General features: G+C 42.9%; 1 protein-coding gene across 1 annotated transcript in view; it reads right to left on the bottom strand.

Moving 5' to 3' along the window:
- The window catches only part of LOC121554626 (pro-neuregulin-3, membrane-bound isoform-like), a 402909-nt gene that overhangs the window by 72737 nt on the left and 303483 nt on the right, over window positions 1–26689 (bottom strand). Inside the window, exon 3 of the mRNA XM_041868619.2 lies at window positions 1129–1202. Within this exon, the coding sequence (XP_041724553.2) occupies window positions 1129–1202 (74 nt within the window). The remainder of the gene's footprint in view (window positions 1–1128; window positions 1203–26689) is intronic.

Below are 26689 nucleotides of genomic sequence, written 5' to 3'. Positions count from 1 at the left end.
CAGAGGAGCGGCTTCTATGGAGGAACTTTGAATGTCTTTGAACTTCCAAGTTGGTTTAACGTTGGACCAGAGCAAACATTAGCTAGTCTTACCTTTTTGTAGTTAAAAAATCCAATGTGAAACATGATAACTATAGTATCCTTAACTAGCATTGAAAAAGTTAATCCATTCCTTTAAAGTCTCTCCCTAATTTCTGAATCATGCTTGTAATGTCATCAGTAGGCTACAGTAACCTAAGCTTCAGAGGGGAGGGGCAGGTAGCCTACACGGCAAATATTTCTAGCTGGCAGGAAGATGCTGGATTAAGTTTCCTAGTGACAGAGTGAGGGCTTTGCATAGGCACTTTGACAGGAAAAAAATGCCCAGAACGTAAAATAACATTATTAACCGGTTCCCATGCTTTTAAAATAACAGTTCTGTTCCAGAACAGTATAGATCTCTTTTGTTTCCGGTTCGGGTTCTGTTCCTCAAATAATGTACTTATTTTCAGTTTTTCAGTTCCTTTCCCTGAACCAGTTCCATCCCTTGGTACGGTAATTAGCTTTATTTTGATTTCAACTTAGTGTGATTGCCACATCTACTTTCTCAATTCTAATTCTCCAATAGAAGGACACTGCCTGTGTTACACTCAAGCAATTTATACCACTTAAAAGATATATGCAGATCTACTTCAATCCAAATATATTAATGTATTAATCAAACGTTGATATTGTAAGGTAATGAAAATATCCATCATTCCAGAGAAAGGTAATGACATATTTTTGGCATATCAGATTTGGAATAATTTCAATGGCATTGCAGCAACACTGAGAATACTCAAGGGATAAACAAACACACCTAAAGCTAAAATGCTAGAAGTACTTTTAAACAAGAGAAAGTAAACTCAAGGATACTTTCTCTTCTTTGACTAGATAGTTATACGAGGATTTGGTATGTTTGTGTGTCTTCTGGCCTACACAGTTTATGTGTCCCTTGCTGGAGGGGAACATGTGAAGCCTGGCTCAATAAGTTTGTATTTATCTTGACCAGAGTAATAAGAGCATTACTCTGAGGCATAGAAGACAGATAATTCCCTAACACTCTTTTGTTTTAACTTTTTCTGCAGGATCAATAGAGGAAGACATGTACTTGGGTCAGATAAGATGGAGTCCGTCTTGGGTACGAACTGGTCACAGCGTAGTCCGTGGTAACCCTCTTTACACCTGCAACAGAGACAACAGAGATCAATATCCGAGGTCTATGGAGGAAAAACACCCTCTCACAACATGCATGTGGGTAGAGTGGGTAGAGTCTGAGTTATTTTAGTCATTTACCAGGCACTCTTATCCAGAGTGACTTACAATCATTGAATTCAACTAAAGTAAGCAAAACAACTACATATTTACATTTGACATTTTAGTCACTTAGCAGACACTCTTATCCATAGCGACTTCCAGTTAGTGAGTGCATACATACTTGCATACATCTGCCAAATCAGTGCTAGAGAGGGTGGAAGAGAAGATAAGTGCAAGTACAAGTGTATGTATAGCCTATGTACAGTTGAAGTTGGAAGTTTACATACACCTTAGCCAAATACATTTAAACTCTGTTTTTCACAATTCCTGACATTTAATCCTAGCATTTTAAGAATGTGAAATGTCAGAATAATAGTAGAGAGAATGATTTATTTCAGCTTTTATTTCTTTCATCACATTCCCAGTGGGTCAGAAGATTACATACACTGAATTAGTATTTGGTAGCATTGCCTTTATATTGTTTAACTTGGTCAAACGTTTCGGGTAGCCTTTCACAAGCTTCCCACAATAAATTGGGTGAATTTTGGCCCATTCCTCCTGACAGAGCTGGTGTAACTGAGTCAGGTTTGTAGGCCTCCTTGCTCGCACACGCTTTTTCAGTTCTGCCCACAAATGTTCTATAGGATTGAGGTCAGGGCTTTGTGATGGCCACTCCAATACCTTTACTTTGTTGTCCTTAAGCCATTTTGCCACTACTTTGGAATTATGCTTGGGGTCATTGTCCATTTGGAAGACCCATTTGCAACCAAGCTTTAACTTCCTGACTGATGTCTTGAGATGTTGCTTCAATATATCCACATCATTTTCCTTCTTCATGATGCCATCTATTTTGTGAAGTGCACCAGTCCCTCCTGCAGCAAAGCACCCCCACAGCATGATGCTGCCACCCCCGTGCTTCACGGTTGGGATGGTGTTCTTCGGCTTGCAAGCTCCCCCTTTTTCCTCCAAACATAATGATGGTCATTATGGCCAAACAGTTCTATTTGACCAGAGGACATTTCTCCAAAAAGTACAATCTTTGTCCCCATGTGCAGTTGCAAACCGTAGTCTGGCTTTTTTATGGCGGTTTTGGAGCAATGGCTTCTTCCTTGCTGAGCGGCCTTTCAGGTTATGTCGATATAGGACTTGTTTTACTGTGGATATACATACTTTTGTACCTGTTTCCTCCAGCATCTTCACAGGGTCCTTTGCTGTTGTTCTGGGATTGATTTGCACTTCTCGCACCAAAGTACGTTCATCTCTAGGAGACAGAACGCGTCTCCTTCCTGAGCAGTATGACGGCTGCGTGGTCCCATGGTGTTTATACTTGCGTAGTATTGTTTGTACAGATGCATATGGTACCTTCAGGCATTTGGAAATTGCTCCCAAGGATGAACCAGACTTGTGGAGGTCTACAATTTTTTTTCTGAGGTCTTGGCTGAATTATTTTGATTTTCCCATGATGTCAAGCAAAGAGGCACTGAGTTTGAAGGTAGGCCTTGAAATACATCCACAGGTACACCTCCAATTGACTCAAATTATGTCAATTAGCCTATCAGAAGCTTCTAAAGCCATGACATCATTTTCTGGAATTTTCCAAGCTGTTTAAAGGCACAGTCAACTTAGTGTATGTAAACTTCTGACCCACTGGAATTGTGATACAGTGAATTATAAGTGAAATAATCTGTCTGTAAACAATTGTTGGAAAAATTACTTGTGTCATGCACAAAGTAGATGTCCTAACCGACTTACCAAAACTATAGTTTGTTAACAAGAAATGTGTGGAGTGGTTGAAAAACGAGTTTTAATGACTCCAACCTAAGTGTATGTAAACTTCCGACTTCAACTGTATGTCCATCTTCAAAGGAAACAAAGGAGAGAAAGAAGACATTGAAAAGGATTCACATTTTGGGGATAAAGATTCAGAGACTGGAGGGAGCGAGGGAGAGTCATATTGGAGGACGAGTATGCTAATGAGGAGGGGAAGAAAGAGAGAGAAAATAGGAGAAGAAGGCCATTTTGGCCCATCCTAAGCAGTGCCTGCAACCCACTGATAGCACAGTCCTGACAGTAATGTAATATACCAGTGGAGGTATTTGAAGGACTGGGATGGAAAGACTCTCTCTCTCTTCCAGACCTGGGTTTAAAAAGTATTTGTTTTCTTCCAAGTTTCTACACTTGATTGAGCTCGTATGGCACAATGGAAACAATGGAATAGTCCCAAATGTGCACACCCAGGCAGGATCAAACACTCCAGGCAGGCTCAATCAAGCGTTTAAAGGTGAACTGACTCCGTTTTGACTACTTTGCAGATATGAAACAAACAGACAACAATATCAGTCAAAAATATAAAATTCCCAGTTTATGCTTCAAAACCAACTTTATAAGAGGTTTTAAAAATAGATTATATTTGACTCAAAATTCCATGACGTACAGTAAGGTACAGCAAGGCACTGTTGGCAGAATAGATGGATGCAGTCAATGCATGATTCATATAATTCACCAATACATTTCTTGGCAGTCCAAAAGATATTGCTATTAGTTTGTAAATCACAGCTGGCCTGGTACATCGTTTGCTGCCAAAACCCATTCGGGATGCACCGTTTCAGTTTCAATCACTTATTTTGAACAAAAACAGACGACTGTAACTAAGGTTGGGAATGTCAATACAATCAAACTAGCAAGGGCAATGATCACGTCAGTCATAACATGGCTAATAGGCTAGCGCACATGTCAAACACAAGGCCCGCAGGCCGAATTGGACACACAAATGAGTATAAATGAGTCAACAGTTGAGTCATCTACTTTATGAATTTTATAGCCTGATGAGCTCGCATCAGTGAATTCAACTTCAATTGAGCATCTTTCGTGTGTCCTGTTTACAGCGCGCAGCGGAGGGAAAGTGTACAGACACATGCTACAGTCCTAGCTAGGCTACTAAAATGTTGCAGTCTGGCTTTGGTTTTTAAAGCTTGACAATTAATAACCGAAACCTGCAACGAAACACAATGCAACAGAGAAATGTAGGCCTATTACAGCAACATTTGAGCAGTAGCCTAGGTTGGCTGCTCAACTACGATAGCTACATTTTAAGTGCACCATACAGCAATGTTGCATTCAACCGCACCGGTGATTCATGCAGTGCAAAAGGAAGAAAAATGTTTTAAGTTCAAATGTTACAACAACCTATAGTTACATTTTTGTTATTTGGAGTTATTAAATACTTACTTTTTGATTAGGGTCACAGCATATTATACACATCTATTAGCAGAGCAGCAAAGGCTGGACAAATATTATTTATATCTTAGTAATAAAAAAAATGTATATGTTAAAATGCTGTATACGGCATCCTATGTACATAACTGGACACTATAAAGGGCCATATTTATTCTAATAAAACAAATGGCCAGTTGAGAGAATGTCATGTCATTGGAGGAGTGGGTGAGTGACCAACTTTTTCCCCTCATATCGTTTTTCGTTGGCTACGGTTAGAGATGCTGCAGGTGTCATTTGGTTAGCTAGCAAGAAAGGTTGATCGCTTTGCTAGCTAGGTATGCTAGTTAGCATATCGCTTAGTTGTCATTTAAATGTAGTTGGCATCGATCAAATGGGCGGGCAGGCAGGCAAGTTCCCATTCAGTTGTCAAAACCTGGGTTGGGACAAGCATGCATTGGCAGGAAAGCTGCAGAAGGACGAGCAGGCTACTATTCCCCATCGTTTATCAGTGCAATTTTGACGGCCAACTAGCTGAAAAAGTTTGAGAAGGTTTATCTAATGTTCCCTCATTAGATTTTAGCTCACCCTGCTCTGACTTGCATTAGTTGTTGATCTTGTTGTTGTTGATGTGCATAACTGAGGAAGAGAGAGTCTACCTTTTTATGGTTGTTTGATCAATAGGATTGTGAAGTTCCCAAATGTAAGACTCCCGTGGTATTTACATATTTGCTGAAATCCATTCAGGTGTATTTTGTGGCTTTTGGTGAATGCGTTCTAATGATCTGAAGTCGCGCTGTTGCTACTGCCTGTAAACACGCAGTCCAGTTCAAACTGAATGATGGCAGGCCCTTGTGCCAAGTGGCTTACAGTGCATTCGTAAAGTATTCAGACCCCTTTCCTTTTCCACATTTTGTTACGTTACAGCCTTATTCTAAAATGGATGAAAAAAAAAATTGTTCTGATCAATCTACACACAATACCCCATAATGACAAAGCAAAAACATGTTTTGCAAATGTATTAAAAATAAAAAACACAAATACCTTATTTAAATAAGTATTCAGACCCTTTGCTATGAGACTCAACATTAAGCTCAGGTGCATCCTGTTTCCATTGATCATCCTTGAGATGTTTCTACAACTTGATTGGAGTCCACCTGTGGTAAATTCAATTGATTGGACATGATTTGGAAAGGCACACACCTGTCTATATTAGGTCCCACAGTTGACAGTGCATGTCAGAGCAAAAACCAAGCCATGAGGTCGACGGAATTGACCATAGAGATTCAAGACAGGATTGTGTCGAGGCACAGATCTGGGGAAGGGTACCAAAACATTTCTGCAGCATTGAACGTCCCCAAGAACACAGTGGCCTCCATCATTCTTAAATGGAAGAAGTTTGACACCACCAAGACTCTTCCTAGAGCTGGCCGCCCGGCCAAACAGAGCAATCAGGGAGAAGGGCCTTGGTCAGGGAGGTGACCATTAACCTGATAGTCACTCTGACAGAGCTCCAGAGTTCCTCTGTGGAGATGGGAGAACCTTCCAGAAACACAACCATCTCTGCAGCACTCCACCAATCAGGCCTTTATGGTAGAGTGGCCTGGTGGAAGCCACTTCTCAGTAAAAGGCACATGACAGTCCGCTTGGAGTTTGCCAAAAGGCACCTCTCAGACCATGAGAAACAAGACAATGCAGGAGTAGCTTCGGGACAAATCTCTGAATGTCCTTGAGTGGCCCAGCCAGAGCCTGGACTTGAACCTGATCTAACATCTCTGGAGAGACCTGAAAATAGCTGGGCAGCGACACTCCCCATCCAACCTGACAGAGCTTGAGAGGATCTGCAGAGAAGAATGGGAGAAACTCCCCAAATAAAGGTGTGCCAAGCTTGTAGCGTCATACCCAAGAAGACTCGCGGCTGTAATCGCTGCCAAAGGTGCATCATCAAAGTACTGGGTAAAGGGTCTTTAAAAAAGGTCCCATGTTCTTCCTGGGGGTGTATGTGAACAGATTTTAATTAGATTCCACGTTGCTAAAATGCTGTCAGTTACACTTTAATGTATTTGAAAGAGAACAAATGTGACCGACCGCCTTGATTCGGTCTTATGTAGCAAAATTTGAAATTGTGTTTTTTACATTGGATAAAAGCAGAGACACAGAGCTACAAAATGGTATATAATACACTGCATTTAAGGGAACTTTTGAGAAAATGGCCTTCGAATGTTTTTGCACCTACTGAAGAGCTCTTCTTTGTCTACACCCATTCAGCATCGTTCACACCCTCTTAAGCTTTAGCCCCACCCAACTCGTATCGCTCTCGGAGCATTCAAAGCGTAATTAAATTGTTGCCAGCAGCACAGTTACAGTCACCAACGCTCTGGATAACATGAAAACAGCCTAACCAGCTCTGCTAGGGCGAGTAAGTAAACACCAAATTAGTGGACTGTACAAAAAGGTGTTACCCAGATTGCTTTTGTTACATATCATGGCACCAGGAGGCATGAAAGAGTATTTGCGCCTCACATTTTCCTGTTTCTAGTCACACCTTCCTACCCTCTCTGTGCTGAAATGCCTCGTTAGCATTCTGAGTCACAACTCAAATGTCTGTCTGGCTATCTGTTTATCTCCACTCTCCTTTTGTTTGTCTTGTTTCTATCTCTCCCCCTCTGTCTCTGTTTCACTGTGAAACAAGCTGACATCCTTCAATGAGATTCAAACAATGCTTTGTAGACAAATATGTTTGTGCTAATGTGCGTGTCGAGTGTGTGCTTGAATGCGATAAAGGATGTGTATGATGATGACTATGCGTGAGTGTGTGTAGTGATGGGACGATTGATACCGGAGCTCCGATGCAGTTTTCAAAGCACTACTGATCTGATACAATGTACCGATGCTCATTTCAAAGTAATATTATCACGTGATCAATTACGTCCGAAGCTTCGTTTGATCAAACCGTGTGTTGCAAAATGTGAGATCCCACTGATTTCACCGTGGTTCTGGTGCTTACTTCGATTCCAAGTTGCTTTCACACTCCGACCTCTACTGGACACCATACTGTATTAGAAATCAAGTTAGGATTTGTTCAAATTACTGCACTGAACAGTATTACAGCAGGTAGAGTCGGGAACACTCAGAGAAGACAGGGTATGGGGTTGAGTCCCGGGGAAGGCACTCTATATCGGAGATAGTTTTATGTGAAACCACACTTTCTTCACATTGCTGTTGAAATCATTTATTTTATTTAGTATAGTATAAACTTCAGTTTTAGCATCCTAAATAATGCCATAATATTCGTTTTAAAAAAATAGTCAACTTAAAGGCAATTTTTTTTATCATTATGTACGTTGCAAACCTGTTATTCTAACTGATTGTAGGCTATTAACACCCGCAAATAAACACTGCGCCACAGAGTTTGATGAATATTGTGGGGAAAACACTTCTACGTCAACATCAAATGCCGATATTTATTGATGACCAGCAGATGTCACTAATGTGCATTGTGTTAAAAGCTCAGAGTAATTCATTGTTTTTCGGCACAATTTGGTGAAAGCCCGAAAGGCTTCAGAAAGACTTGATTTCCTATCACTATGTGTGTGTGTCTGTGTGCATATGTGTAAGAAAAAGTGTGTGTGTGTGTGTGTGTGTGTGTGTTTGAGTGAGAGTGAGAGAGCTTTATCTTGGCCAGGTCGCAGTTGTAAATGAGAACTTGTTCACAACTGGCTCACCTGGTTAAATAAAGGTGAAATAAAAAAACAAAAATTAAAAAGAGAGCGAGAGAGAAGGGTTTCCGTTTGCCGGTTATTGATGGCTTTTGGTGGATAAAAAAAATTAACATAACAAAATTTTGTGACATCTTTGTTCGTTTTGGTGTTCGTCAGCATTCGGCAGGTTTTTATTTCATCTGATCGAGCACACACATTTTTTGGGGAGGCAAGCCGAATTTCGGTAGACAAAGTCTACGCCCCTTCATCAGTGATTGGTCAACAGTAGGGATTCTTCAATTAAGTGTTTGTTGTCATTCAAAGACAGACGACTAGTTTTCATGCAAATTTTTTCACTGGAGAGATACTGCACTAAACATCTTAGTTAGATGTAACATTTTGCCAATATGACCTCCTTGGCAAAATTGACAAAAGTAATGACAGATTTCTTGATTTATCTTGACTATTTTGAGGAAGTGTTACTGTATGTTGTTGCGTACGGCATCTCAAGAGGGACAAACAGTAATATAACCAAATGTATTTTTAAGGGAGTATGTGAGGCACAGACGTTCGCTTCGCCTAGCCGAGTTCTGGTAGGAGCAATCCCAACCTAGTATTCGGACACCTTTAGTGTGTAGCCCAAACCGTTCTGACTCTCCAGACAGAAGTTTGAACATTGACTTCAGACAAGTCCCATGATGCTTGTGGGAGTAGTGCAGCAAAACGGAGCACTCTCTCGTGTTCGTGAGAATTTCATCTTTCCATAGTTGGATTGGCTTGATGGGCACTTCTTATGTACCATACGATCAAGATGCTCCCACAACAGCTCAATAGGGTTGAGATCAGGTGACTGTGCTGGCCACTCCATTATAGACAGAATACCAGCTGACTGCTTCTTCCCTAAATAGTTATTGCATAGTTTGGAGCTGTGCTTTGGGTCATTGTCCTGTTGTAGGAGGAAATTGGCTCCAATCAAGCGCCATCCACAGGGTATGGCATGGCGTTGCAAAATAGAGTGATAGCCTTCCTTCTTCAAGATCCCTTTTACCCTGTACAAATCTCCCACTTTACCACCACCAAAGCACCCCCAGACCATCACATTGCCTCCACCATGCTTGACAGATGGCATCAAGCACTCCTCCAGCATCTTATCAAATGTTCTTCTTTGTCATCCGAACACCTCAAACTTTGATTCGTCTGTCCATATCACTTTTTTTCCAATCTTCCTCTGTCCAGTGTCTGTGTTCTTTTGCCCACCTTATTCTTTTCTTTTTGTTGGCCAGTCTGAGATATGGCTTTTTCTTTTCAACTCTGCCTAGAAGGTCAGCATCCCGGAGTCGCCTCTTCACTGTTGACGTTGAGACTGGTGTTTTGCTGTTACTATTTAATGAAGCTGCCAGTTCAAGACCTGTGAGGCATCTGTTTCTCAAACTAGACACTCTAATATACAGTGCTTTGCAAAAGTATTATCCCCTTTGCCGTTTTTCCTATTTTGTTGCATTACAACCTGTAATTTAAATGGATTTTTATTTGGATTTCATGAAATGGACAAACACAAAATAGTCCAAATTGGTGAAGTGAAATGAAAAAAAATTACTTGTTGCAAAGAATTCTAAAAAATAAATAATGGAAAAGTGGTGCGTGCATATGTATTCACCCCCTTTCCAATGAAGCCCCTAAATAAGATCTGGTGCAACCAATTACCTTCAGAAGTCACATAATTAGTTAAATAAAGTCCACCTGTGTGCAATCTAAGTGTCACATGATCTCAGTATATATACACCTGTTTTGAAAGGCCCCAGAGTCTGCAACACCACTAAGCAAGGGGCACAACCAAGCAAGCAGCATCATGAAGACCAAGGAGCTCTCCAAACAGGTCAGGGACAAAGTTGTGGAGAAGTACAGATCAGGGTTGGGTTATAAAAAAAGATCAGAAACTAAAACATACCACCGAGCACCATTAAATCCATTATTAAAAAATGGAAAGAATATAGCACCAAAACAAACCTGCCAAGAGAGGGCCGCCCACCAAAACTCACGGACCATGCAAGGAGGGCATTAATCAGAGAGGCAACAAAGAGACCAAAGATAACCCTGAAGGAGCTGCAAAGCTCCACAATGGAGATTGGAGTATCTGTCCATAGGACCACTTTAAGCCGTACACTCCACAGAGCTGGGCTTTATGGAAGAGTGGCCAGAAAAAAGCCATTGCTTAAAGAAAGAAATAAGTACATACCTTTGGTGTTTGCCAAAAGGCATGTGGGAGACTCCCCAAACATATGAAAGAAGGTACTCTGGTCAGATGAGACTAAAATTGAGCTTTTTGGCCATCAAGGAAAACGCTATGTCTGGCGCAATCCCAACACCTCTCATCACCCCGAGAACACCATCACCACAGTGAAGCATGGTGGTGGCAGCATCATGCTGTGGGGATGTTTTTCATCGGCAGGGACTGGGAAACTGGTCAGAATTGAAGGAATGATGGATGGTGCTAAATACAGGGAAATTGTTGAGGGAAACCTGTTTCAGTCTACCAGAGATTTGAGACTGGGACGGAGGTTCACCTTCCAGCAGGACAATGACCCTAAGCATACTGGTAAAGCAACACTCGAGTGGTTTGAGGGGAAACATTTAAATGTCTTGGAATGGCCTAGTCAAAGCCCAGACCTCAATCCAATTGAAAATCTGTGGTATGACTTAAAGATTGCTATACACCAGTGGAACCCATCCAACTTGAAGGAGCTGGAGCAGTTTTGTCTTGAAGATAGACATGCACGCTCAAGTTTTCAGTTTTTTTGTCTTATTTCTTGTTTGTTTCACAATAAATAATATTTTGCATCTTCAAAGTGGTAGGCATGTTGTGTAAATCAAATGATACAAATCTCCCAAAAATCAATTTTAATTCCAGGTTGTAAGGCAACAAATTAGGAAAAATGCCAAAGGGGGTGAATACTTTCGCAAGCCACTGTATTTGTCCTCTTGCTCAGTTGTTCACCGGGTCCTCCCACTCCTCTTTCTATTTTGGTTAGAGCCAGTTTACACTGTTCTGTGAAGGGAGTAGTACACAGCGTTGTACAAGATCTTCAGTTTCTTGGCAATTTCTCTCATGGAATAGACTGACGAGTTTCAGAAGAAAGCTATTTGTTTCTGGCCATTTTGAGCCTGTAATCGAACCCACATTTGCTGATGCTCCAGATACTCAACTAGTCTCAAGAAGGCCAGTTTTATTGCTTCTTTAATCAGCAAAAAAGTTTTCAGCTATGCTAACATAATTGCAAAAGGGTTTTCAAATGATCAATTCGCTTTTTTAAATGATAAACTTGGATTAGCAAACACAACGTACCAATGGAACAGAGGACTGATAATTGCTGATAATGGGCCTCTGTACGCCTATGTAGATATTCCATAAATAATCAGCCGTTTCCAGCTACAATAGCCATTTACAACATTAACAATGTCTACACTGTATTTCTGATCAAAAGTTATTTTAATGGACCAAAAAATTGGTTTTCTTTTGAAAACAGTGACACCAAACTTTTGAACAGTAGTGTATACTTGGCTCATATATACATGGCTCACATGTCACATGGGACTGTACACACTAAGAAAATAGGGTTTCTCAAAGTTCCGAAAAATGTTATTTTCTCTTTTAGTGATAATTCAAATGTAGGGCCGGCGGCTCATTAGAATATTTTGGGGTGCGATTTGCTTATAGCGCTTTTTGTGCAACTGTGAGTGAGAGTGTCATTCTGTTGTGTTATGACATTACATGTTAAGTATGACTAAGGCAAGTAATAGTGTCTTGTGAATGACTGCTGGCTGGGAGCAGAATGTGCTGCCTCTGAGAAGGGACAAGCTGTGTCCCAAATGACACTCTGTGTCCTGGTCAAAAGTAGTGCGCTATATAGGGAATAGGATGCCATTTGGGATGCATTCCCAGTCTACTTTCTTATTGGCATACATACAGTGAGGGAAAAAAGTATTTGATCCCCTGCTGATTTTGTACGTTTGTCCACTGTCAAAGAAATGATCAGTCTATATTTTTAATGGTAGGTTTATTTGAACAGTGAGAGACAGAATAACAACAAAAAAATCCAGAAAAACGCTTGTCAAAAATGTTATAAATTGATTTGCATTTTAATGAGGGAAATAAGTATTTGACCCTCTCTCAATCAGAAAGACTTCTGGCTCCCAGGTGTCTTTTATACAGGTAACGAGCTGAGATTAGGAGCACACTCTTAAAGGGAGTGCTCCTAATCTCAGCTTGTTACCTGTATAAAAGACACCTGTCCACAGAAGCAATCAATCAATCAGATTCTAAACTCTCCACCATGGCCAAGACAAAAGAGCTCTCCAAGGATGTCAGGGACAAGATTGTAGACCTACACAAGGCTGGAATGGGCTATAAGACCATCGCCAAGCAGCTTGGTGAGAAGGTGACAACAGTTGGTGCGATTATTTGCAAATGGAAGAAACACAAAATAACTGTCAATCTCCCTCTGCCTGGGGCTCCATGCAAGATCTCACCTCGTGGAGTTGCAATGATCATGAGAACGGTGAGGAATCAGCCCAGAACTACACGGGAGGATCTTATCAATGATCTCAAGGCAGCTGGGACCATAGTCACCAAGAAAACAATTGGTAACACACTACGCCGTGAAGGACTGAAATCCTGCAGCGCCCGCTAGGTCCCCCTGCTCAAGAAAGCACATATACAGGCCCGTCTGAAGTTTGCCAATGAACATCTGAATGATTCAGAGGAGAACTGGGTGAAAGTGTTATGGTCAGATGAGACCAAAATCAAGCTCTTTGGCATCAACTCAACTCGCCGTGTTTGGAGGAGGAGGAATGCTGCCTAGGACCCCAAGAACACCTTCCCCACCGTCAAACATGGAGGTGGAAACATTAATTTCAAAATCAGGCGCAGTAATCAACTCATTTCTAGAATCCTATCATTTGTCTGATCCATGGAGGAGGAGCAATCCCACTGCTAAACAGTACTCCTGTTTTTCTCCAGTCCACCACTCATACTCTAGGATTGAGTTTTTCCTGCTGGACAACTTGACCCACTACTAATATCCTGTAGTGCCTTTTAAAAAATACATATCAACTCACATTGCACAACTATCATGCCAGTGTTAATACTAATTGTAATTATTTTGCACTATGGCCTATTTATTGCCTTACCTCCATAACTTGCTACATCTGCACACACTGTGTATATATTTCTGTTGTATTGTTTTTGACTTTATGTTTTGTTTTACCCCATATGTAACTCTGTGTTGTTGTTTTTATCGCACTGCTTTGCTTTATCTTGGCCAGGTCGCATTTGTAAATGAGAACTTGTTCTCAACTGGCTTACCTGGTTAAATAAAGGTGAAATAAATAAAAAACATTGATGTCTTTTTACAGATCAACTGCACTCCTGATGTGTCTCATTGTACTGTGTGGGAGTCATTAAAAGCATATCTAAGGGGCCAAATTATTTCATACACAGCGTTTGACAGCAAACAGTGCACTTAACGCTTATCAGAGCTATCTCAACTCATTCTAGGTGTGGACAACAGATATGCCTCTTCTCCGACTCCTGAACTCTACAAAGGGAGACTGCTACACCAATCGGAATTTTACTATCTTTCCACTAAACAAACGGAGCAGCTTCTGTTTAAGTCGAGGCAGACATTTTATGAACAGGAGAGAAAGCTGGCAGGTTTTTATCTCACCAGCTTCGACAATTCGCTGCTAGCAGCACCATACCTGAAAACTGTGTTGCAGCTGATTTAACTTCTACTAATCCCAAGTAAATCAACAATCAATTTAAGCAATTCTACTCTGCTCTTTACTCGTCAGAGGCTCTTCCTGATACATCTCGTATGCATGCATTTCTAGACAATCTGGACATCCCCTGTCTCAATTCAGATGAACAAATTAACATGGATGCCTCAATAAATGATGATGAAGCTACTCGGGCAATCCAGTCCATGCAGAGTGGTAAAGCTCCTGGGCCTGATGGCTTCCTTATTGAATTTTATAAAGCATTCTCCTCTAAACTATCCCTTATCCTCAGCTCAAAGTACAATGAAATACTTTCTAGTCAGAAACTGCCCCAGACACTTACCCAGGCGACTATTTCGGTTTTGCTTAAAAAGGCTGTGGCTCATACCGCCTTATAAGTATTTTGTGCTGCGATTATAAAATTCTCACTAAGGTCCTCTCGTGCCGTTTAGAGACAGTGATGCCTAATATAATTAAGGAACAGGCCTGGCCGGGCTGGCGAAGCGCACCACTAGCTTGGTGCGAGGGGCAGGAACAGGCTGGGCCGGGCTGGCGACGCGCACCACTGGCTTGGTGCGAGGGGCAGGAACAGGCCAGACCGGGCTGGCGATGCGCACCACTAGCTTGGTGCGAGGGGCAGGAACAGGCCGGGCCGGGCTGGCGAAGCACACCACTATCTTGGTGCGAGGGACAGGAACAGGCCGGGCCAGGCTGGCGAAGCGCACCACTGGCTTAGTGCGGGGAGCAGGAACGGGCCGGACCGGACTGGCGACACGCACCACTTGCTTGGTGCGAGGAGCGGGACTGGGTTCCTTTATTAACCCCCGCTCCCTCTGCTGCCTAACCAGCTCCTCTTGCCGTGCCTCTACACTTTCCTTCTCCCTTTTAGCCTCCTGTAGCCTCGTCATTCACCCCGTGTGCCCCCCCCAAAATGTTTCTTGGGGTTGCCTCTCGGGTCTCCGTCGTCGGCACGGTTGGCGCCGTTTCTCCTCTCCTGCCTGGGCATCTACCTTCGTCCATGGCCCTTTCCCCGCAAATATCTCCTCCCATGACCACCATTTGCCCACCTGTGACATGGCTATTCGCTCCTCCTGGGCACGCTGCTTGGTCCTCGTTTGGTGGGATCTTCTGTCACGTTCGTTCATAAACGGGACGGACCAAGGCGCAGCGTGATATGCATACATGTTTATTTGAACCGAATAAACAACGACAAAAACAACAAACTAACGACACGTGAAGTCCAAGGTACACAAACAACATACCTCACACGGAACAAGATCCCACCACCCACTAGTGCCAATAGGCTGCCTAAGTATGGTCCCCAATCAGAGACAACGAGCGACAGCTGCCTCTGATTGGGAACTACACCGGCCAACATAGATCTATGCATACTAGATCCTACAACATAAAACAAACACAACAAGGAATATACACACCCTGACTCAACATATAAGCGTCCCCTGAGTCAGGACGTGACATCCACGAATGAGAAAGGTATATCTAGAGAGACCTAAACCCGCAGGCCTACCCATTTTTTTACACTACTACTGGTCAGCAAATATATCTAAATGTGTTTATTGCGTTTCTACATTTAAAAACAAGGATGCTCCAACTTGGGCCATCATGGAGTTACAGTCAAGCCTTCCAACTTCTCCTGTCTCGCTCCTGTGCTCCCCACTGCAATTGAACCTTGGCACCCATGTTTTGAATGATGGCACCGGAGGGGATGGCTGCCATTTTACGGGTTCCTAATCAACTGTGCTATTTTGTTAGTTTTTTTGCATTGTTTGTAACTTATTTTGTACATAAAGTTGCTGCTACCGTCTCTTATGACCGAAAAGAGCTTCTGGACATCAGAACAGCGATTACTCACCTCGAACTGGATGAAGATTTTGTCTTTAACGAGTCCGATGCGAAGGATATACTGCTTCCTGGAGACCAGGCCCAAATCCCGTCATTCGCGTGAAGAAAAGACGGAGATACAGGGGGCGAAGGTCGGGGTGCCTTGTGAGGATTCGTAGGCAAGTGATTAAATCACCACTACCATTGGCCGATGTGCAATCACTGGAAAACAAACTGAATGATCTACGATCGAGACTATCCTACCAACGGGACATTCAAAACTGTAATATCTTATGTTTCAACGAGTTATGGCTGAACGACACACGGATAATATAGAGCTGGCTGGGTTTTCCGTGCATCGGCAGGACAGAGCAGCTACGTCTGGTAAGACGAGGGGCGATGGTGTGTGTCTATTTGTCAATAACAGCTGTTGCGCAATGTCTAATATTAAAGAAGTCTCGAGGTATTGCTCGCCTGAGGTAGAGTACTTCATGATAAACTGTAGACCACACTATCTATCAAGAGAGTTCTCATCTATGTTATTCGTAGCCATCTATTTACCAACACAAACCGATGCTGGCACTAAGACCGCACTCAACGAGCTGTATAAGGCCATAACAAACAAGAAAACGTTCATCCAGAAGCGGTGCTCCTAGTGGCCGGAGACTTTAATGCAGGCAAACTTAAATCCATTTCACCTCATTTCTACCAGCATGGACAAAAGGAACACCTATGTGAGAATGCTGTTCGTTGACTACAGCTCAGCGTTCAACACCATAGTGCCCACAAAGCTCATCACTAAGCTAAGGACCCTGTGACTAAACACCTACCTCTGCAACTGGATCCTGGACTTCCTGACGGGCCGCCCCCAGGTGGTAAGGGTAGGCAACAACACATCTGCCACACTGATCCTCAACACCGGGGTCCCTCAGGGGTGTGTGCTTAGTCCCCTCCTGTACTCCCTGTTCACCCATGACTTTGTGGCCAAGCACGACTCCAACACCATCATTAAGTTTGCTGACGACACAACAGTGGTAGGCCTGATCACCGACAATGATGAGGCAGCCTATAGGAAGGAGGTCAGAGACCTGGCAGTGTGGTGCCAGGACAACAACCTCTCCCTTAATGTAAGCAAGACAAAGGAGATGATCGTGGACTACAGGAAAAGGAGGGCCGAACAGGCCCCCATTAACATTGACAGGGCTGTAGTGGAGTGGGTCGAGAGTTTCAAGTTTCTTGGTGTCCACATCACCAACAATCTATCATGGTCCAAACACACCAAGACAGTCATGAAGAGGGCACAACAACACCTTTTCCCCCTCAGGAGACCCCAGATCCTCAAAAAGTTATACAGCTGCACCATCGGGAGCATCCTGACCTGGAATGGCAACTGCTCGGCATCTGACCGTTAGGCACTACAGAGGGTAGTGCGTATGGCCCAGTACATCACTGGGGCCAAGCTTCCTGCCATCCAGGACCTATATACTAGGCGGAGGAAGGCCCAAAAAATTGTCAAAGACTCCAGTCACCCAAGTCATAGACTGTTCTCTGTGCTACCGCACGGCAAGCGGTACTGGAGCGCCAAGTCTAGGTCCAAAAGGCTCCTTAACAGCTTCTACCCCCCAAGCCATAAGACTGCTGAACAATTAATCAAATGGCCGCCCGGACTATTTACATCAACATTTGATTTGATTTGATTGTCAAGAACTCCCTTAAAATCTGGTCCCAATTCCGAAATCACTTTTGCCATTAAACAAGCAAGCTGCTTCTCTCCATTAACATCTAATCATCTCTTCCCAGCGTTGCAGATTGACACAGCATTCCAGTTTTTACATAGGAATGGTCGTGTTTTTTTGTGACCTATTTATTGATAACACATTCGTCTCATTCGATACTCTGAGGGTTGCCCATAATATTCCCAATACCCACTTTTTTCGATACCTGTAAACTCGCAGCTTTGCCAAAAAACATTTCCCTTCATTTCCACTCGAGCCTACTAAGTGTCCAGTCGAGAGGTGCTTAGATCTTAACCCGTATCTGAACAATCTCCAGATTAAATGACTTAATACAGAACATGAATCTGCCTTCCTTGGCAAATACAAACTCTGCATGGTAGCAAGATATGAGTGGCGAGCTACCTGATAACATATGGCAACAGAGTATTGAGAGTATTCACACCTCATAATTTTGCTTAAGGCATGGGCTCATTCAGTTCAAGGTTTTGCACCGTCTCCATTACTCAAATTACAGATTGGCAAAAATATATACAAATGTTGACCCCAAGTGTTTGAGATAACACCAGAGTCCAGCGACTGTGGGACACATGTTTTGGTCATGCCAATCTTTGAGTGCTTCTGGGACCCCATTTTTGAGGCATTCTCACATATGTGTAATACAACTTTTAGCTCCAACCCATTCACTGCCATTTTTGGGGTACTTCCCCTAGACCAGAATGCTACCACGCATCAGGCGAATGCGATAGCATTTGCCTCGCTGCTAGCTCGCCGCCTTGTCCTCTTGACTGGTTGCATCACCGCCTGGTATGGCAACTGCTTGGCCTCCGACCGCAAGGCACTACAGAGGGTAGTGCGTACGGCCCAGTACATCACTGGGGCCAAGCTTCCTGCCATCCAGGACCTCTATACCAGGCGGTGTCAGAGGAAGGCCCTCAAAATTGTCAAAGACTCCAGCCACCCTAGTCATAGACTGTTCTCTCTGCTACCGCACGGCAAGCGGTACCGGAGTGCCAAGTCTAGGTCCAAAAGACTTCTCAACAGCTTCTGCCCCCAAGCCATAAGACCCCTGAACAGCTAATCATGGCTACCCGGACTATTTGCACTGCACCCCCACCCCATCCTTTTTAGGCTGCTGCTACTCTGTTAATTATTTATGCATAGTCACTTTAACTCTACCCACATGTACATATTACCTCAACTACCTCAACTAGCCGGTGCCCCTGCACATTGACTCTGCAACGGTACCCCCCTGTATATATAGCCTCCCTACTGTTATTTTATTTTACTTCTGCTCTTTTTTTTCTCAACACTTTTTTTGTTGTTGTTTTATTTTAACTTTTTTTGTTAAAAATAAATGCACTGTTGGTTAAGGGCTGTAAGTAAGCATTTCACTGTGATGTCTGCACCTGTTGTATTCGGCGCATGTGACCAATAAAATTTGATTTGATTTGATTTCACTGGAAGTCCTGAGTTGGGATTTCGGTTCCTGCTCGCTAGCACCACTCCCGATACTAGCGAGCCCTCCTGTTTCCCGGCTTCTCAGGGCATATGTTGCAGTGGTGACCTGCCTGGCCGCAGTACAGGCAACGTCCCTGGCACAGACGCCTCTGCCTCTCCATCCTGGACAAGCGCGCTGCTCCCAGCTGCATAGCCTCCTCCTGAGGCGTCTCCTCCGGGTTGATTTAAAGCAATTACTTTAGAATGCATTAGCTCTCTCTCTCTCTCTCTCTCTCTCTCTCTCTCTCTCTCTCTCTCTCTCTCATGAACACTCCATCAGAAGGTGTCTTTGTACAATGAACATTTCTCCTTACCTTTCTATATAATCATAATTACCTGCCACTGTTCTGTTCTTCTGTCTAACTAGAGCAGAATCAAATTAATCTATTCAGAGCTTAATAAGTCAAATCCCTTTGGTAACGTCATTTGTGCCTTATGTCACGTGAAATTAAGAAGGCGGGAACAGTACGTTCAAATAACTCTTGGGGCGAAATTACCTGACGCTGGCATTGCAACAGGAGTCTAAATTTGATTTGTTTCTAATTTATGTTTTGTAACCTATCATTACTATATAGCTCACCTGTGAGTTCGTGATAATCCTTTGGAGACCCATTATACGTTTAAGAAATACATGGTTTGGTGTTTGTATTGCTATGGGCAATGGAAAGGAATGTTATTATGAATTTCAATGAACCACCCAGTTTATAAATAAATGTTTTGCATTCATGCTAATTTAGCAAGTTACTACACCACACAACCCACTGGGCACAGACGTCAATTCAACGTATATTCCACATTAGTTCAATGTAATTTTATTGAAATTACATGTAAACAAGGTTGATTCAACCAGTGTGTCCCCAGTGGGAAGTTTCTACACTACACCACCTGTATGTAATGCTATGCAATTATAGCTGTTGTGCATTTTGAAAAGATTGTCATAAGAAGCCATGGGCTGCAGTGAATGGGTTTCACGTATCATTATGCACTTCTGGTTCATGAAGACAAATGCAATCATAATGCCAACTAGCTTTCCCCCAAATATAGGTTGTTTTCAATAACGTAATAATTATTTGACCCCATCATTCCATGACCCCTTTCTCTCTCATTATTGGTGACCATTAATTGTGGGCTCTGCTTGTCAAGCAGCTGAAGGATGAATTTGCATATGTAAATGTGTTAGAAAAAACATCTGCAAGCTAGATTCATTTTTCAATTGCCTACACCAACAGTGTGGTATGTTGTGTAAATCCATATTTACATAAATATTCAGACCCTTTGCTATGAGACTCAAAATTGAGCTCAGGTGCATCCTGTTTCCATTGATCACCCTTGAGATGTTTCTACAACTTGATTGGAGTCCACCTGTAGTAAATTCAATTGATTGGACATGATTTGGAAAGGCACACACCAGTCTATATAAGTTCCCACAGTTGACAGTGCATGTCAGAGCAAAAACCAAGCCATGAGATCGAAGGAATTGTCCATAGAGCGCCGAGACACGATTGTGTCGAGGCAAAGATCTGAGGAAGGCTACCCCCCCAAAAAATGAAATTTCTGAATTTCCCTACGGTGAAGCATGGTGATGGCAGCATCATGCTGTGGGGATGTTTTTCAGCGGCAGAGACTGGGAGACTAGTCAGGATTGAGGGAAGATGAACAGAGCAAAGTACAGAGAGATCCTTGATGAAAACCTCCTCCAGATCGTTCAGGACCTCAGACTGGGGCGACGGTTCACCTTCCAACAGGACAATGACCCTAAGCACACAGCCAAGACAACACAGGAGTGGCTTCGGGACAAGTCTCTGAATGTCATTGAGTGGCCCAGCCAGAGCCCGGACTTGAACCCGATCAAACATCTCTGCGATCATACACTGTTTACCAGGGGGCAGGGCTACCGACGTTAAGGCTAATCTAAAGATGGTGCTGGCTAAAGCTAAAACTGGCGAGTGTAGAGAGTATAGAGATATTGTTATCCACGTCGGCACCAACGATGTTAGGATGAAACAGTCAGAGGTCACCAAGTGCAACATAGCTTCAGCGTGTAAATTAGCTAGAAAGATGTGTCGGCATCGAGTAATTGTCTCTGGCCCCCTCCCAGTTAGGGGAGTGACGAGCTCTACAGCAGAGTCTCAGCACTCAATCGCTGGTTGAAAACTGTTTTCTGCCCCTCCCAAAAGATAGAATTTGTTGATAATTGGCCCTCTTTCTGGGACTCACCCACAAACAGGACCAAGCCTGACCTGCTGAGGAGTGACGGACTCCATCCTAGCTGGAGGGGTGCTCTCATCTTATCTACCAACATAGATAGGGCTCTAACTCCTCTAGCCCCACAGTGAAATAGGGTGCAGGCCAGGCAGCAGGCTGTTAGCCAACCTGCCAGCTTAGTGGAGTCTGCCAATAGCACAGTCAGTGTAGTCAGCTCAGCTATACCCATCGAGACTGTGTCTGTGCCTCGACCTAGGTTGGGCAAAAACTAAACATGGCGGTGTTCGCCTTAGCAATCTTATTAGGATAAAGACCTCCTCCATTCCTGCCATTATTGAAAGAGATCGTGACACCTCACATCTCAAAATAGGGTTACTTAATGTTAGATCCCTCACTTCAAAGGCAGTCATAGTCAATGAACTAATCACTGATCATAATCTTGATGTGATTGGCCTGACTGAAACATGGCTTAAGCCTGATGAATTTGCTGTGTTAAATGAGGCCTCACCTCCTGGTTACACTAGTGACCATATTCCCCGTGCATCCCGCAAAGGCGGAGGTGTTGCTAACATTTACGATAGCAAATTTCAATTTACAAAAAAAAAATGGCGTTTTCGTCTTTTGAGCTTCTAGTCATGAAATCTATGCAGCCTACTCAATCACTTTTTATAGCTACTGTTTACAGGCCTCCTGGGCCATATACAGCGTTCCTCTCTGAGTTTCCTGAATTCCTATCAGACCTTGTAGTCATAGCAGATCATATTCTAATTTTTGGTGATTTTAATATTCACATGGAGAAGTCCACAGACCCACTCCAAAAGTCTTTCGGAGCCATTATCGACTCAGTGGGTTTTGTCCAACATGTCTCTGGACCTACTCACTGCCACAGTCATACTCTGGACCTAGTTTTGTCCCATGGAATAAATGTTGTAGATCTTAATGTTTTTCCACAAAATCCTGGACTATCGGACCACCATTTTATTACGTTTGCAATCGCAACAAATAATCTGCTCAGACCCCAACCAAGGAGCATCAAAAGTCGTGCTATAAATTCTCAGACAACACAAAAATTCCTTGATGCCCTTCCAGACTCCTTCTGCCTACCCAAGGACGTCAGAGGACAAAAATCAGTTAACCACTTAACTGAGGAACTCAATTTAACCTTGCGCAATACCCTAGATGCAGTTGCACCCCTAAAAACGAAAAACATGTGTCATAAGAAACTAGCTCCCTGGTATACAGAAAATACCCGAGCTTTGAAGCAAGCTTCCAGGAAATTGGAACGGAAATGGCGCCACACCAAACTGGAAGTCTTCCGACTAGCTTGGAAAGACAGTACCGCGCAGTACCGAAGAGCCCTCACTGCTGCTCGATCATCCTACTTTTTCCAACTTAATCGAGGAAAATAAGAACAATCCAAAATTTCTTTTTGATACTGTTGCAAAGCTAACTAAAAAGCAGCATTCCCCAAGAGAGGATGGCTTTCACTTCAGCAGTAATAAATTCATGAACTTCTTTGAGGAAAAGATCATGACCATTAGAAAGCAAATTACTGACTCCTCTTTGAATCCAGGGCTTAGCTGTCCTGGATCTGCACAGCTCTGCGAGGGCCTGGGATCAGGAGAGACACTTAAGTGTTTTAATACTATATCTCTTGACACAATGATGAAAATAATCATGGCCTCTAAACCTTCAAGCTGCATACTGGATCCTATTCCTACTAAACTGCTGAAGGAGCTGCTTCCTGTGCTTGGCCCTCCCATGTTGAACATAATAAACAGCTCTCTATCCACCGGATGTGTACCAAACTCACTAAAAGTGGCAGTGATAAAGCCTCTCTTGAAAAAGCCAAACCTTGACCCGGAAAATATAAAAAACTATCGGCCTATATCGAATCTTCCATTCCTCTCAAAAATTTTAGAAAAAGCTGTTGCGCAGCAACTCACTGCCTTTCTGAAGACAAACAATGTATACGAAATGCTTCAGTCTGGTTTTAGACCCCATCATAGCACTGAGACTGCACTTGTGAAGGTGGTAAATGACCTTTTAATGGCGTCAGACCGAGGCTCTGCATCTGTCCTCGTGCTACTAGACCTTAGTGCTGCCTTTGACACCATCGATCACCACATTCTTTTGGAGAGACTGGAAACCCAAATTGGTCTACACGGACAAGTTCTGGCCTGGTTTAGATCTTACCTGTCGGAAAGATATCAGTTTGTCTCTGTGAATGGTCTGTCCTCCGACAAATCAACTGTACATTTCGGGTGTTCCTCAAGGTTCCGTTTTAGGACCACTATTGTTTTCACTATATATTTTACCTCTTGGGGATGTTATTCGAAAACATAATGTTAACTTTCACTGCTATGCGGATGACACACAGCTGTACATTTCAATGAAACATGGTGAAGCCCCAAAATTGCCCTCGCTAGAAGCCTGTGTTTCAGACATAAGGAAGTGGATGGCTGAAAACTTTCTACTTTTAAACTCGGACAAAACAGAGATGCTTGTTCTAGGTCCCAAGAAACAAAGAGATCTTCTGTTAAATCTGACAATTCATCTTGATGGTTGTAAAGTCGTCTCAAATAAAACTGTGAAGGACCCTCGGCGTTACTCTTGACCCTGATCTCTCTTTTGACGAACATATCAAGACTGTTTCAAGGACAGCTTTTTTCCATCTACGTAACATTGCAAAAATCAGAAATTTTCTGTCCAAAAATGATGCAGAAAAATTAATCCATGCATTTGTTACTTCTAGGTTAGACTACTGCAATGCTCTACTTTCCGGCTACCCGGATAAAGCACTAAATAAACTTCAGTTAGTGCTAAATACGGCTGCTAGAATCCTGACTAGAACCAAGAAATTTGATCATATTACTCCAGTGCTAGCTTCCCTACACTGGCTTCCTGTTAAGGCAAGGGCTGATTTCAAGGTTTTACTGTTAACCTATAAAGCGTTACATGGGCTTGCTCCTACCTATCTTTCCGAGTTGGTCCTGCCGTACATACCAATACGTACGCTACGGTCACAAGACGCAGGCCTCCTAATTGTCCCTAGAATTTCTAAGCAAACAGCGGGAGGCAGGGCTTTCTCCTATAGATCTCCATGTTTATGGAACAGTTTGCCTACCCATGTGAGAGACGCAGACTCGGTCTCAACCTTTAAGTCTTTACTGAAGACTTATCTCTTCAGTAGGTCATATGATTGAGTGTAGTCTGGCCCAGGAGTCTTCGGATGGGGCCACAGTGTCTCCGGACCGCTCCTGTCTCAGCCTCCAGTATTTATGCTGCAGTAGTTTATGTGTCGGGGGGCTGGGGTTAGTTGGTTATACCTGGAGTACTTCTCCTGTCTTATCCAGTGTCCTGTGTGAATTTAAGTATGCTCTCTCTAATTCTCTCGTTCTCTCTTTCTCTCTGAGAACCTGAGCCCTAGGACCATACGTCAGGACTACCGGGCATGCTGACACCTTGCTGTCCCCAGTCCGCCTGGCCTTGCTGCTATTCCAGTTTCAACTGTTCTGCCTGCGGCTACGAAACCCCTACCTGTCCCAGACCTGCTGTTTTCAACTCTTAATGATCGGCTATGAAAAGCCAACTGAGATTTATTCCTGATTATTATTTGACCATGCTTGTCACTTATGAACATTTTTGAACATCTTGGCATGGTTCTGTTATAATCTCCACCCGGCACAGCCAGAAGAGGACTGGCCACCCCTCATAGCCTGGTTCCTCTCTAGGTTTCTTCCTAGGTTTTGGCCTTTCTAGGGAGTTTTTCCTAGCCACCGTGCTTCTACACCTGCATTACTAGCTGTTTGGGGTTTTAGGCTGGGTGTCTGTACAGCACTTCGAGATATTAGCTAATGTATGAAGGGCTATATAAAATAAAATTGATTGATTGATTGATTGATGAAAATAGCTGTGCAGCAACGCTGCCCATCCAACCTTACAGAGCTTGAGAGGATCTGCAGAGAAGAATGGGAGAAACTCCCCAAATACAGGTGTGCCAAGCTTGTAGCGTCATATCCAAGAAGACTCAAGGCTGTAATCGCTGCCAAAGATACTTCAACAAAGTACTGAATAAAGGGTCTGAATACTTATGTAAATGTAATATTTCAGTATTCTTTTAATATACATTTGCAAAAATATCTAAAAACCTGTTTTTGCTTTGTCATTATGGGGTATTGTGTCTAGATTGATGAGGGAAAAAAACAATTTAAACCATTTTACAATAAGGCTGTAACGTAACAAAATGTGGAAAAAGTGAAGGGGTCTAAATACTTTCTGAATGCACTGTATATAGCTACATGCCAAATTGATGATGCTGTTTAGGCTACTCACACGTATCCGAAATAGCAGGATCATTGAAGGTAATGTTTTCTGATGAAAAGCATGCAGATACTTGCTATATAACGCTGATTATAGAGCTAAATGTTTTGCATGGAATAATTCTGACTGTACTCTTCAGGTGGTGATCATTTTACAACCAAATAATGGTACAATTGACTTGGCAATCCCTTGCAGTTTTTAATAGATTTAGCAGAGTAGGGGGTGTCCTTGCCTGACATGTTCTGATACCCTATAGTGACGTTTATTGATAACAACCTATACAGTATGGAATTATTAGAAGGAACATTCTAGGAACCATAACTTGTTAGCTGGTACACCCCCCAAAAATGTTGGGTTAAAAACAAAACAATTTGGGTTATTTGGTAGCCCAGTGCTGGGTAAATATTGGACAGAACACAAGCTGGGTTATTTTGACCCAGACAGTTGGGTTGTGTGAATAACCCAACATGTTGGGTTATTTGGATTACCCGAACATGGGTTAATTTAACCAGAAATGGGGATTTTTGTTACCGAGTGGCTGTAGTTAGGGGGCGGCAGGTAGCTTAGTGGTTAAGAGCGTTGTGCCAGTAACCGAAAGGTCGCTGGTTCTAATCCCCGAGCCGACTAGGTGAAAAATCTGTCGATGTGCCCTTGAGCAAGGCACTTAACCCTAATTGCTCCTGTAAGTCGCTCTGGATAAGAGCGTCTGCTAAATGACTAAAATGTAAATGTAGTTACAGATTTTCTGGAAACTCGATTTGCCGTGACTGAAGATACTGAGATTTCTGTGCATCTGCAGGAATTTTTTTCACATAGCTGCTGCCCACTCCGTTGCCTACGTAGCTGCTGCTCAGCGCTCTGCTGCCGCTTCCCCTTCTTTGATTGGCCTTTGTCTGGTGTAGCCTACAAACTTCATGTTGTACACAAAGGATATGGTCGACATGTTTGAAACTGTATTCCATGCTTGAGTAGGCTATTAAGCATAAACGTGATTCCGTGTTCTTTTTTCAGGAGGGGAGTTAGGCTACATGCAGCTATTTACATGTTGTACACAAAAGACATGATCAACAGGTTCGTACAACTCGCAACTTTTGTTGTTGTTGCCCCAATGCAAAACTCAAGT

The sequence above is a fragment of the Coregonus clupeaformis genome, chromosome 1, assembly GCF_020615455.1.
Source record: "Coregonus clupeaformis isolate EN_2021a chromosome 1, ASM2061545v1, whole genome shotgun sequence".
Taxonomy (NCBI): Eukaryota; Metazoa; Chordata; class Actinopteri; order Salmoniformes; family Salmonidae; genus Coregonus; species Coregonus clupeaformis.
Note: the sequence above shows the minus strand (reverse complement) of the source record. Positions and strands in the feature narration are given on the sequence as shown.